At 42.1% G+C, this 14,162-nt stretch overlaps 1 protein-coding gene across 1 annotated transcript in view; it reads left to right on the top strand.

The window, feature by feature from the left end:
- Positions 1–14,162, top strand: part of DENND2B (DENN domain containing 2B) — a 134,184-nt gene that overhangs the window by 71,510 nt on the left and 48,512 nt on the right. The window contains exon 2 of the mRNA XM_049780994.1: positions 1,791–1,895. Within this exon, the coding sequence (XP_049636951.1) occupies positions 1,816–1,895 (80 nt within the window). The 5' untranslated portion in view covers positions 1,791–1,815. The remainder of the gene's footprint in view (positions 1–1,790; positions 1,896–14,162) is intronic.

The following is a 14,162-nucleotide window of genomic DNA, read 5'->3' as shown; positions in this document are numbered from 1 at the left end:
GATTTACATAGTACATACCTTTTTCTGTGAATTTTCTTTCACCTTCTTGATAGAATTTAGCGTGAGTGGGTATTTAGGAGCTACTCCTGCTTTGTGCTTGGGGGTGGGGGTTAATTCCTGACTGCTTGAGATAATGCTGACAATTGATCCCATGCCTCCTATCACAAAGCAAGCCTTCTAGTCTATTGAAACCAATTTTTTAAGCATGGAAGTTTTCTATGTTAATAAAATAGAAATTTTTTTGTTATTGCTTGTACTTTTGGTAGCATACTTAAGAAACCAATCTCTTATCCACTGTTACTAAGACTCATTTATTTCTTCTAGACTTACTTTTGTAATTGTGGCTCTTTCATTTGACTGTTTCATTTTACTATGATCTATTTCTACTTAACTTTTGGTGCATGGCCTGAGGTAGGGATTCTTCTTTATTCTTTTGCAGTGGTATCTATTTGTGACAGCACCATTTGTTAAAAAGACTCATTTCCTTATTTAATTGTCTTGACATACAATTTAAAATTAATTGACTATTGATGCATCGGCTAAATTTCAGAATTCTCAACTTTATTCCATTTAACTCCATTTATATTCCTATGTTAATATACATTGTGTTTATTAGCTTAGCAATTTTAAAATGCATGAAAACTAGCTCTTCAACTTTGTTCTTCTCTTTCAAGATATTTTAATTGTTCAAAATTTCTTACATTGCCACAGACATTTAGATAGTCTTGTCAATTTCTGAAAAGGTTAGATATTGATGGATATCCTATTTACCTTGGGATCAAACTGAGGAATATTGTCACTTTAATAATACTGAATTTCAGGGGCCGGAGAGATAGCATGGAGGTAAGGCATTTGCCTTGCATGCGGAAGGAAGGTGGTTCGAATCCCGGCATCCTATATGGTTCCCTGTGCCTGCCAGGAGTAACCCCTGAGCGCTGCTGGGTATGACCCAAAAACCAAAAATAATAATAATACTGAATTTTAGATCTACGATCTTGGAATATTTTTCCATTTATTTGTGTATTTAATTTCTTTTAGTAACATTTTGTAGTTTGTAGTGTATAAGACTTGTGTTGAGTGGGGTGTTAGGGACTCACAACTTTCCAAGCAGTCAGTGTTCAGGAGTTCTATGAACTCTGCTAGCAATTCTTGGCTAACCAGGCTGGTGGTTTAATGCAAAGGTAAGCATTGGATGCTGCTTGGGCCTTGCATTTCTGGGGATACATGGGCCATTCCGACAATGCTGAAGACCTTCAGGGATCCAGCCAGTTGCTCAGGGGACCATGAATTGCCAGGAATCAAACATGGTCAGGGTGCAAACCAGCTATGCTCCCTAACTGTTGTAGTGTCTTATGGTCTCTAGACTTACTCTCTTTTAAAAATTATTTATTTTATTTTTTTGGCGGGGGGGGGGGGGTGTTGTGGGGTCACACCCAGTGGCGCTCAGGGGTTCCTCCTGGCTCTATGCTCAGAAATCGCTCCTGAAAAAATAAAAATAAAAAAAATAAAGAAATCGCTCCTGGCAGGCTTGGGGGACCTTATGGGTCCCCTGATTTGAACCACTGTCCTTCTACATGCAAGGCAAAGGCCTTACCTCCATGATATCTCTCCGGCCCCTTCTTTGATTATCTTAAGCTAAATTGCATAGAATAAAAAATTTGTGACCTCTTCCCCCTCTCCCCTCCCACCACCACAGAAGCCCCCTTGGCTAATTTACAAGAATTTGCATTTCTTTGCCCTGCCCATGGAAATTTGGCTTATAGGTCTTGTCTTCTTTTTTTTTTTTACAGGGCTCTGGATTTGCTGAGAGTCGAAATGACCATGACTGCCAACAAGAATTCCAGCATTACTCATGGAGCTGGAGGCACTAAGGCCCCTCGGGGGACTCTGAGCAGGTGAGTTAGAGTACCCTTCTGGAGGGATAGGGTTCACTGAAGGATGCCTTTAAGGTGAGATTTTTACTTGATCCTGACAGTTATCTAGGTGACTAGGGGGTGGGGGGTCAGCTTAGGCTAACCATGAAGTAGAAGTCAGCTTTATTTCATAAATGTGCCATTTTCTGGTCTGTAAGTCTTCATAGCAGAGACTAGACAGGTTTTCTTAAAACAAGATGTGCTTTGTGCTATTGGAATTGCTTGGAACTCCAGGAATGGAGCCAGCAAGAAACAGCTGGTATTCTTCAGACTATAACCTTTTCCCAAGAAAGGGGCAGTTTAGGGCTATGCCTGAGCAAAGTGGCTGTAGCCACTGAAAATATCAGGGCCAGTGGTGTGGACACAGTTGTACATTCAGACCACTTCACATAAAGCAGCTTAGGACATTTTAGAAAATACAAGCTGTAGTCTACTTTCCTGGTCTTCTGTTCTATTTGAAAATGGGAATTTAAGACCATAGAAAACCCAGAGATTTCAAAATCATACTAAATTGGCTTCTATTCAGATTTCAACTGCTTACCAAATAGTGCTATCTTAGGATTTTTTTGTTTTTGTTTTTGTTTTTGTGGGAGACCTTGCCTGGCAGCGCTCGGGGGCTCACTCCTGGCATTGTGCTTAGGAATCATTCTTGGAGGTGCTGAGGGGACCATATATATACCTGGGATAAAACCTGAGTCAGTCTCACGCAAAGCAAGTACAATCTCTGATCCCTTAGGCTATTTTGTAACCCTAACATCTTGGTTATTTATCTCTAAAATACTAACAAAAGGATCTATCTCACATGAGAATTATAAATACTGATGTTCAGCATGAAGACTGGTATAAAGCAGAGGATGTGATATAAACCGTAGGACTGGCAGGGATAGGACTTTCATCAAGGTTACAGGTAGAGCTTGAACATAGAGGAACTGTGTGAGTTGGGAATAACAGTCACCAACACTTTTTGGGGGTGATATAGGTAGAAAAACTGAACTCTTAGGACATGTTGATGGCCAAAGTACAAACAAGTTGGATATCAGAGTCTTTGGTTCCTGTTACTTGCTTTACCAATAAAAGTTTGTTTTTGTTTCTTATTGGTTAATATGATACTGTAAAGGTAAAATAAGCATTATATATGATAGTATCAACTTACGCTTTTTTGGGGGGGAGGGCCACACCCAGTATTGGTCAGGGGTTATTCCTGGCTATGTGCTCAGAAACCGCTCCTGGCTCGGGGGACCATATGGGATGCCAGAGGTAGAGGTCGAACCCAAGTTTGTCCTGGGCAGCTGTGTGCAAGGCAAACACCCACCACTGGGTTATTGCTCTGGCCCCAAGTATCAGCTTATTCTTAATGTTGAAGAAATAGTATAGTTAGAATCAGATTTAAAAATGATTCTATCCATCAGCCCTTGACTCCTTCATTTTCACTTCCAATTTCCATTATGTAGATGAAGTATTTATATCATCACAAAGCAGAATGAGGATTGCTGACAGGTACCTCAGTTCCTATTTGGAATGCATACTACAGGTTTTAAACAGTTTCAGAAGTGGAACTTCCTTCCTTCCTTCCTTCCTTCCTTCCTTCCTTCCTTCCTTCCTTCCTTCCTTCCTTCCTTCCTTCCTTCCTTCCTTCCTTCCTTCCTTCCTTCCTTCCTTCCTTCCTGCCTCCCTCCCTCCCTCCCTCCCTCCCTTCCTTCCTCCCTCCCTCCCTCCCTCCCTCCCACCCTCCTCCCTCCCACCCTCCCTCCCACCCTCCTCCCTCCCACCCTTCCCTCCCTCCCTCCCTCCTTCCTTCCTTCCTTCCTTCCTTCCTTCCTTCCTTCCTTCCTTCCTTCCTTCCTTCCTTCCTTCCTTCCTTCCTTCTTCCTTCCTTCCTTCCTTCCTTCCTCACCTTCCTCACCTTCCCTCCCTCCCACCATTCCTCACAGGTGAGGGCCAATGCTTGTAATGATCTGAATGCCCGGCCCATCGTGATAGTACAGTGGGTAGGATACTTGCTTTGGATGCAGCTGTGCTGGGTTCAATCCTTAGTGTCCTATACTATCCCCTGAGCCCCACCAGGAGTGATCTGTGAACGAAGATTCAGGAGTAAGCTCTGAGCACTATTGAGTGTGTCCCCAAAGCAAACAAACAAAATCTGAGTCTCTGATATGTCAAAAACAAACAAAACATTTTCTAACCTCTCTCCTAACTCTTTGCTTCACTTTCTTCCTGGTGTATCTCTACTTCCTCACTCCCTGTCTCCTTGATGAGAAACTGGCACTTGAGGTATCTTTGGGCTTCGTAGAGAAGAAAATCACTAATTCATTTAGGAAGTCAAAGCCAGTGGGTTCAGAATGCTTTCCTTCTAAGAAACCCAGGCTCTAGACAATGCAATGGAAGATAGTGCTCCTTCCTTCCTTCCTTCCTTCCTTCCTTCCTTCCTTCCTTCCTTCCTTCCTTCCTTCCTTCCTTCCTTCCTTCCTTCCTTCCTTCCTTCCTTCCTTCCTTCCTTCCTTCCTTCCTTTCTCCCCTCCCTTCTCCTCCCCTTCCCTTCCCTCCCCTTCCCTTCTCCTCCCCTTCCCTTCCCTCCCCTTCCCTCCCCTCCCCTCCCCTCCCCTCCCCTCCCCTCCCCTCCCCTCCCCTCCCCTCCCCTCCCCTCCCCCTCCCCTCCCCTCCCCTCCCCTCCTCTCCTCTCCTCTCCTCTCTTCTTTCCTAAGTGAGGAGGCACACCTAGCAGTGTTCAGGGCTTTCTCTGGGCTCTACTCTCAGGGATCATTCCTGGTGAGATTCAGGGACCCACTCTGAGGGATCAAAAACCCAGATACACCATATGCAAGGTAAGACCTTATTCACTGTACTGTGGCTCAGGCTCCATCATCTAAGTTTCCTAGCCTAATGCTTCAATAGATATCTGGCAGTGACCTAAGACTCTTTATGCTCACCTGCCAAGGAGTTTACCGGAAAGAGACTCCCTAGTTAAGTCTGGAGCTTTCATTGAGGGGCTTTGGAAAGCTGTGGACCTTTGACTCCCTGAGATGTTTGGAGGAACTCCACATCGTATTCTCAGAGGCAAAGGGGCTTAGTATACTGAGAAACAATTGTATCTAATACTGGGTCCAGGAGCTACTCAGGGCACAGAGAATTGATGGGGATGGGCAGTTGGCATCCCGTGACACTCTTGTATTGCCAGCCTATGTCCTTAATTTGAATGAGACCACATGGTACAGTCACCAAATAAGTGTGGATTAAAGACCCTAGATGCTGTTCCATTGTTAGATATTTTTTTTAATGATGACTTTGGTTGTGTTTTTTTTTTTTTTTTTTTGAGAGGGTGGGGTTTGGGCCACATCCGTGGCACTCAGGTGTTACTTCTGGCTATCTGCTCAGAAATAGCTCCTGGCAGGCACGGGGGACCATGTGGGACGCCATAATTCGAACCAACCTCCCTATGTCCTGAATTGGCTGCTTGTAAGGCAAACGCCGCTGTGCTATTTCTCTGGCCCCTTTAATGATTACTTTATTTAAGAACCATGGTTACAAAATTGGTCATGCTTGAGTTTCAGTTATACAACGTATATTGCTCTTCAGTGCACGTGTCCTGCCACCATTGTCCCCAGTTTGCCTTCCCCTACCCCCTGCTTGCTTCTTGGACAGACATTTTACTTCTCCCCAACACTCTCTCCTTTTTTTTTTCCCCTTTAACACTATAGTTTTCACTATTGTAATGCAGTTGTACCATCATATCACTTGATCTCCTTTCAGCACCCAGTTCTTGTACAGAGTGATTCGTTCCAACTATCTTTGTCATAGTGGATCCTTCGTTACCCTAACTGCACTCACAGCTCCTTGTGGCTAGCTCCATTGTTAGATTTTTACAGGTGCTTTGCTCATTTATTCCCTTCCTTTTCCTTCTTAGCTCAGTATTGATTTGGCAGGATGTCTGAGGAGGAAATTTAAGCCTTTTCTTTGGCTAAGTCTCCAGTGCCTAAGTTTTTCTGTTTTGGTCTCTTGAAATAATTTCCTTTTCTCTTTGCTAATGAGATTTTACTTGGTACTTCGCTTTACCTTTAATTACCAGCTATCCCCTCCTCATAGACTGTTCCTACTGCAGCTCACAAAGGACTGTATCTATTTTACATGGAGGAGTACGGGGAAAGATGCGGAATTAATTCTCAAAGCTACTCTGAATTCTGAAAGTCAAACTCTTAAGATGTTGGTGTTGGTGACCTAGATGAGAAAGCAGCTTGCTTTTTTGTGCAATCAAGTAAGTGTTCATGTTTAGTGCTAATCCGGTTACCTACATTGATGGATTTTTTTACTTGATGCTTTAGGGGAGATATTACCTGTCAGTCAATCTTGAAGTCTGTTCTCCGACTTTCATACTAGAGTATTTCTTCAGCATTTGGGTATTTATGATGTGAACATATTGGCTTTCATTCGGTAACTGTTTGGGGGTGGGGGGCGGAAATCTTACTTCTGGATATGAAAATGCTGACTTCTCAGGGCTAGGATCTTTTTCATCTTCCCGGACACAGGCTATGAAGGCTGAAATAAAAAGCTGGTACAGCATAAACTAGTGTACTAGTTAGCTTGGGATTCTTTCCATTCTGTTTACATTTTTAGAAAGGCAGAGGTAAAAGGGACTTAGAGCACATGTAGTCTAAAAAGCATTTCAGAAAATTTTCCCCTTCCCTTCCCTTTGTTGTGAGGACCTAGGTTCACAAATACTCTTGGTTGGTACAGTGCTTTCTGGGGATCTCGTATCTGGCGGTGGTGTGTGCTGGGGTCATGCACGATAGCTGTGGTGCTTATCAACAGTCTGGTAGCTTTTATCATGGGAGATCACTGTGGCTCTCACACATGTGCCCACTAGGGCTGCACTTCTGGTTTCAGGGCCCAAGGGGAGGAGTGAGCTTGAGGGGGAGTTGCACACTTTAGATGTGGTACCTACCCATGCCTGGCTGTGTGCCAGAAACGGCACACTGCTGTATTTGCTAGGAGTCTCAGATAGAGTCTGGGTGCCTCAGGGACTGTGCTTTTGATACATGGTGGGCAGCATTGATGATGAAACTCATGACCTTGCACTTTCAAAGCAGGTGCTTTTGCTTGTCCTTTCTTTTGCTACGGAGCGATACCTGAACGCAGCAAGGATGTGGAGCTAATGGGAATCAATGCTGAAGCCTAGCTCTCTTGGGGCAGGGAATGAGGAGAGAGGAGGGAAGGAGGGATAGATTTTACCTGGCTATGGGTTTTGTAACATATATATGCACATTACAAGCTCTTACTTTTTTTTCTAAAATCAAGCTCTTTTTTCCTAAAATCCAGGCCACAGGAACAAAAAATCCACCTTGGCAGTGAGACCGTAAGAATTTTTTAGATTTTACCGTAGTTGAAATTATGGTTCTACTGTCAAGGGCTTTAGTTTTTGTTTTTTATTTTTGGGCCACACCTGAAGACGCCCAGGGGTTACTCCTGGCTATGCACTCAGAAATCACTCCTGGCTTGGGGTACCATAGAGAATGCCAGAGGGTCAAACCACGGTTCCTCCTAGGCTAGCACCAGCAAGGCAGATGCCTTACCGCACTGCGCCACTGCTCTGGCCCCTGGGCTTTATTTTTATTTATATGTTACTTTATATGATGGAGTCAAATGAACCCCAAGATCCCCTCTGATCTAACATTCGAACAGAGTATGTACTGGGCCTCATAAGATAGGAGGAATAAAACCCGTAGCAATAAATATCTTATGAGATACTTATAATAGGTGACATTTGGATGATACAAATGGTTCTCTTCTTTAATTTTCTTTTTTCAAAAATATTTTTTGAGCCTGGCAGTGCTCAGGGATCACTCCCATTAGTCTTAAGGGACCATATGTGGTACCTGGGACCTAGCCTGGGTTGACTTCATGTAAGGAAAGTTCCTACCCCTGTCTTTCCAGCCTCCAAGAGGGTTCTAAATGATTCTAAAATACCTGGAGGGAAGTAACATTTGCATCCAGATCGATAGAAATGTAAAATTTGCACTAAAAGATGTTTTTTCTTTGTTTTGTTTTGTGTTGTTTTGTTTTGCTTTTCTTTGTCTCTGATCAGCTGAGTGTCCTACAAGTCAACCCAGTTTTGTCCTTATCTGCTGGGATCTGGCATCAGATTCTACAGATTGAGTCAGTCTATGAGATTTGATCTCAATGCCAACCACAAAAATGGACTACTTCCAGGAGAACTCAGGCCCTGTAAAACTCTCAGTGCTCAGACCTGAGCTAGTAATATAGGAGCTAAAACCTATACCTGGCATTGTGGGGGAGCCATATTGCACTGGGGGGTTGCACTCAGGGTCTTGTACATATTAGGTTTGTATTCTACCACTCAAGTTAATCTTAGTATAAGGGTCTTCATTTTTAATTTTGTTTTTGTTCTTAATTTTATAAAACAGTGAAACTCTAGGCCTCTCTTCAGGAGAACTTATGGTCCACATTACCCAAGATACTTTATGGAATGACATCATCAGTATTGATCTGGTTATTTATTGTTGCATAACAAATGACTTAACTTAATGACTTAAAACAATGGCATCTTTAATTTTGTTCACAATTTACAGTTTGGGTATGGCTCAGAAGACAGACTTGTTTTTGTTCCTTGCAGTATCAGTTGGGGTGACTTGAAGGTTAAGGGTTACTCAATGGGTAAGGAGAGGAATTAGTTGAATGCTGACTTGCTCACATTCATGTCAGATTGTTGATGTTGGGACCTCAGTTATGGTGCACTAGCATGTAATCTCTTTATTTGGATGCCTGCTTTCAATCATGATCTGGGTTCTGAGGAAGAGCTTTTCAAGATACCAAGGCAGGTATGTGTGATATATTAGAGACATTCCTTTTTTAGTCTCTTGAAGACAATTAAAAGATCTTCCTAAGTTCATGGGAAAGTGTTTTCTGCACTCCCAACTCTACTGTTAGGATTAGGTCCTCCCCTACCACACAATTTCTCTGACACAAGCTGGGTGTCTTATAATTCAACCCAGTTCTGCCCCTATCTGCTGATACTTGGCATCAGATTTTTTTTTTCTTTTTTTTTTTTTTTTTGGTTTTTGGGTCACACCCGGCAGTGCTCAGGGGTTACTCCTGGCTGTCTGCTCAGAAATAGCTCCTGGCAGGCACGGGGGACCATATGGGACACCGGGATTCGAACCAACCACCTTAGGTCCTGGATAGGCTGCTTGCAAGGCAAACGCCGCTGTGCTATCTCTCCGGGCCCACTTGGCATCAGATTTTACAGATTGATTCAGTCAGTGAGATTCAACCTCAATGCCAATCACAAATCCTGGTTATTGTGTATATTTCTGACCCACACAACAGTGATGCCCATAACCCTCTGCTTAGGTTCTATTAATTTTCTGGAGTCACTCACAGAATCAGAAAGTCTGTTTATTCACTAGATTTCCTATTTATTATGCCATTCAAAAATCACAGGGAACTGATGCATGAAAAGAAAGACTTGATTAGCAAGAAAACAACTTCAGTTGGGAAGCTAGTTCAGCCAACATGGCTATAGAGCAAGCATCAGAAAGAGGAAATGGGGTGGGGTAGTTTTATGCCAAGTAGCATTCAGATATGTAAAAGTCTGTTCATATTTAGGAGTTTTTCCCCCAAGAAAATAGTACTTATGAGAGTGGACATGCAGAGCTGAGTGATTAATGAACATAGTACTACAATATATGTACAGAACATAGTGTGTATATGAAACACGCACCAGGGGCATATTTGTCAATATGAAAGTGAGGAGAAATGAGATTATAGGTCATTGAGGGCTCAGAGCTTCCTTTGTCCAGCTTCCACTAACCATTTCTGTCTACCCAGGGGTCTGGGGTCCTTATCAGTACAAAGGCATTTGTGGAGCTTTGCCTAGGACTAATCAGAGTCAAAAGAATGTAGCCATGTGTTTGCTCCCACAGAGGGGTTGTTACATCCTCCAAATCATAGCTTCAGGACACATTGTTTTTGCTTTCTTTTTTTTTTTTTTTTTTTTGGTTTTTGGGTCACACCTGGCAGTGCTCAGGGGTTATTCCTGGCTCCAGGCTCAGAAATTGCTCCTGGCAGGCACAGGGGACCATATGGGGCGCCGGGATTCGAACCAATGACCTCCTGCATGAAAGGCAAACGCCTTACCTCCATGCTATCTCTCCGGCCCCATGTTTTTGCTTTCTTAACCCCTGAGAGTCCATCAGAGTTTTGAGGAAAATTGATAGGGCACAAAGTTGTAGAAAGTTCTGATGATGGGGCTGGAGAGATAGCATGGAGATAAGGCGTTTGCCTTCCATGCAGAAGGACAGTGGTTCAAATCCCAGTATCCCATGTGGTTCCCCGAGCCTGCGAGGAGAGATTTCTGAGTGTAGAGCCAGGACTAACCCCTGAGTGCTGCCAGGTGTGACCCAAAAACCAAAAAAAGAAAAAAAAAGGAAGTTCTAATGACTTTGTTACGATTACAAAGGCTGTTCGGGGATATGAATCAATAGCCAGGTGAAGACATGCACAGGGCTATGTCCCAGAGGGATTCTGTCATTAGGGGATTTGACCCCTGGCATGGTGACAGAGTAGAAGAAGCATTCTGATACATCTACCTGAAAATAGTCTAAAACCTGTCCCTTGGGGTTCTTTTTTCCATCCAAATTTTTCTTAAGTTATAACCTTAGTTATACACCAATTAATCTTACAGAAAACAAGCATTTGATCTAAAACTTCAGAATTTAATCATTGTATGTTAAATATTAGCAATTCATAAAGGAAATTATCATAATATTTTTGTGTTGAGAGTCAGAGAGCTAAAGCTCCAAGGCCAGTGTGCATGCTTTGTAGGCAGGAGGACTATGTTTGATCCCCAGCATTACATGGGGTTCAAGCATTGGTGGAAGTACTGTACTGTATTGTACTTGTGTACCTGCTAGGTATACTCTAAAAACCAAGACCAAAAAACAATTGATCTTCATGATTTATGAACTGTTGTATGTTGTTACAGTAAACTTCCATATTAATGTGTACAAGCAAAAACATTCCATGACTGGAGGCACCCAGAAAATGTCTATCATTGTCTCTCCAGTCAGAGGCTTACTTGCTTTGCCAGCTTCTACAGCAGAATCTGAGGTGCTTACTGAGTCTCCGGCCATGATCATCCCCACAGTAGGATCTTTAGTCATAAAATAAGGGTGAAATGGCCCATACGATTTATTTCTATGAAAAAGGAATTTTCAAGTGAATGTAAAAATATGGGCCTTTCAGCTCTGTGATTAAAAAAAAAAAGAAATATGCTGTAAATTCATATGAAAGAGTTTCTGCTGTGTAATCCTTTTGGATTTTTATGACAGCCTCCTTATATAGGAATAATTGATTAAATCATTGATGATGACCCATCTCTATTCTCCAGGCTCTCTCCTCTTCTAGTGGTCAAGGGAGCGAGACTCAAAGTGCCAACCAACCCTTTAATTAAAAGGATGGTCCTCCTGGAGTTGGATAGACTGGTATGCCTGGAACCCAGAGTCTGTCTTATGCCAATAAACTTCTGGGGTGAGACCTTTTTGTAATCAGGTCAAGGATTTTTTTTCCATTTTCTCCATTTTTCTGGACCTATGCAAACATTGGCAATTGCCACTATCACACCTTTACTATATATTTTTTACTCTTATCCTTTAAGGAAAAAAATACAACTTACTGAACTTAAATACAAATTACTGTAGTAGAATGCCTGTCTCGAATACAGGCAGGGGATGGGAAGGGGAGAGGGGGTAATGTTGCACTGGTGAAGGGGGGTGTTCTGGTTATGACTGTAACCCAAATATGATCATGTTACTTAAATAAAAAATATATTTAATAAAAAAAAAGGATGGTCCTTGGGAATGAACCCTCAAAGTGCTGTCTATAATCACTTTATTAACAAAAGACAATGGACAACTTTATGGTTCTCTTTACTTAGGAAATGTCAACAATTAGGAGTTATGTGCCAGAAACCAAGAATGTATTTATGTGTGTGTGCATTTCTTAATATAAATCACAGTATCACACAAAGGGAGGAAAATAGTTTTGGGGAGTAGCAGCATCCCATTGTAATAAGTGCATGTAATGAAATGGGTCATGTGATAGTAGTTTTCTTGGGAAAATTCCATCTGCTACATATGGTATGCATGATCCAAATTATTTCTCAAATGCAAGAACACACTCTTTCCCCTTAAAACCAAAGTCTAGTTAATAGTTTCAACTTGAAGAGTAAAGTCTCTTATAGCCGAGACCCACGTATAGAGGAGACTCTGAATTCAGTTCCTTTAATTGTATACACTTAATTGAATATTATTCCTGTTCATATAATTATACATACCACTCAAAATACACTGGTAAGACAAACCTAGGATAAACACTATATACATGTCTTTTTCCAAAGGGGGAAAAGGGCAGATTACAGAGCAGCCAGTGTTCTGCATGTTATCAATTCTTAAATAGGTGCAACCTTTGCTATCAAGAATCTTTTTCCTTGACCCTAGCTATAGCCTTGGGATTTATGACTATTTATGACTATGCTGAGTCATCTTGCTTTTTTACCCAAAAGATAGCTCAAATTCATAGGTAAATTTTCTGCATTCTACTTTAAGCCTATATTGTTTCAAAATGATCCCTGAGTACAGAGCCACAAGTAAGCCCTGAACTCTGCTGAACTCTGCCATGCCTCTTTAAAACAAATATACAAAAAAAAAAAAAAAAGCTTAATTTGCCTTCATAAAGTGAACATTTTCTCTTTGGCTCATCTCTTTCTGTTTTGAGACAGCTACAAGTCAGATGGCACATCATTCTGGAACTATTCTTAGTGTGTTTCCCATGTTACCCAGGTGACACAATTTCTAAACTTTTCAACATAGCAAAGAGTTGCCTTTGCCAAACTTTTAATAACATTTCCCTTATTTTCCTTTAAATACCTCAGTTTGCTTGCCACTTACTCTCAAATAGTTGTGCTAGGATTCTGTTCCAATAGCACCCCAATTTTAGGTAGCTTCACACAACTCTTTTTATGCTCTCAGACTCTGTCTGTCTGGGGCACTGAGACAGCACTTCGGGAATGTTTGGTTTCTACTTTAGAAACCAGAAGACTGGAAAGACCACTCAGCCTTAGAGTGACAATGGCTGGAACCTCATTTTACCTGGAGGCATCTCCCTTCCTCTGACTGAGGGCAGCTGTGCCACTCAGAATGCTTCAGGAGCCCCCTCCACATGGCCTGAGCTCCCTTGGAACACAAGAACCAGGAAGTAGAAGATAGTAATTTCTTGAGACCTAGACCTGAAACATGTCAGAGATTCTCTCTCTCTCTCTCTCTCTCTCTCTCTCTCTCTCTCTCTCTCTCTCTCTCTCTCTGTCTCTCTCTCTCTCATTTTTTTTTTACTTATTTATTTATTTATTTATTTATTTATTTATTTATTTATGTTTTGGGACCATATCTGGCAGCACTCAGGGGTTATTCCTGAGTTCTGTGTTCAGAAATCGCTCCTAGTAGGCTCTGGGGACCATGTGGGATGCTGGGAATCGAACCCTGGTTCATCCTGGGTTGGCCATGTGCAAAGCAAATATCCTAGCTCTGTGCTATCGCTCCGGCCTCTTCCCTCTATTTTGTTAGTGGAACAGCCATAGAGAAGTGGTTATGCTGGTAGGAACCTTGTTAGAGAGTTGGGAACCATGTTTTTAAAATTCCTCACATCTCTTTTGCCTGGCTTTCTGGAATTAGATTTGTGTCCCTCTTGGCTTTCCATAGTACCTGGTTCTGCTTTATTTTGCTGTTCCATTTTATTGTTCAGGCATTTGGGTGTGGAGTGAGGGAGTCCCTGTCAGATTTCAGTGTTTATCTTGTCTCAGAAAAGAACTTTGGTTGATTCATAGAAATACTTTTTGGAAGCCAAAAGGTTAACTACATTTCTGCTCTGGTCTGGCAACCATTTGATTTTTCCTGACAAATTATGATTGACATCTGGAAACTGTAACTGTAGCCTAGAGCAGCAGTTTTCAGCTGTTGGTCTGATGACTGGTCACTGTGCGTAGTATGAAAAAATTGGAAATTACCCGCTTAGATGAAATCTCATTGAAGCCTGAGGAGGGTCCCAGCTGTTTGAGATGTGGTTGTTTTAGGAGCAGGAAGACTAAATTATGAGTGTCACCCTGGCCTTTTTGTCAGGAATAGGCCAGAGTGGAATGCCACAGGAGTCTCTGGACTGAGACCTACTCTGGGGTGAGGGAACAAA

The sequence above is a fragment of the Suncus etruscus genome, chromosome 9, assembly GCF_024139225.1.
Source record: "Suncus etruscus isolate mSunEtr1 chromosome 9, mSunEtr1.pri.cur, whole genome shotgun sequence".
Classification (NCBI taxonomy): Eukaryota; Metazoa; Chordata; class Mammalia; order Eulipotyphla; family Soricidae; genus Suncus; species Suncus etruscus.
This window is presented reverse-complemented; position numbering and strand designations above follow the sequence as displayed.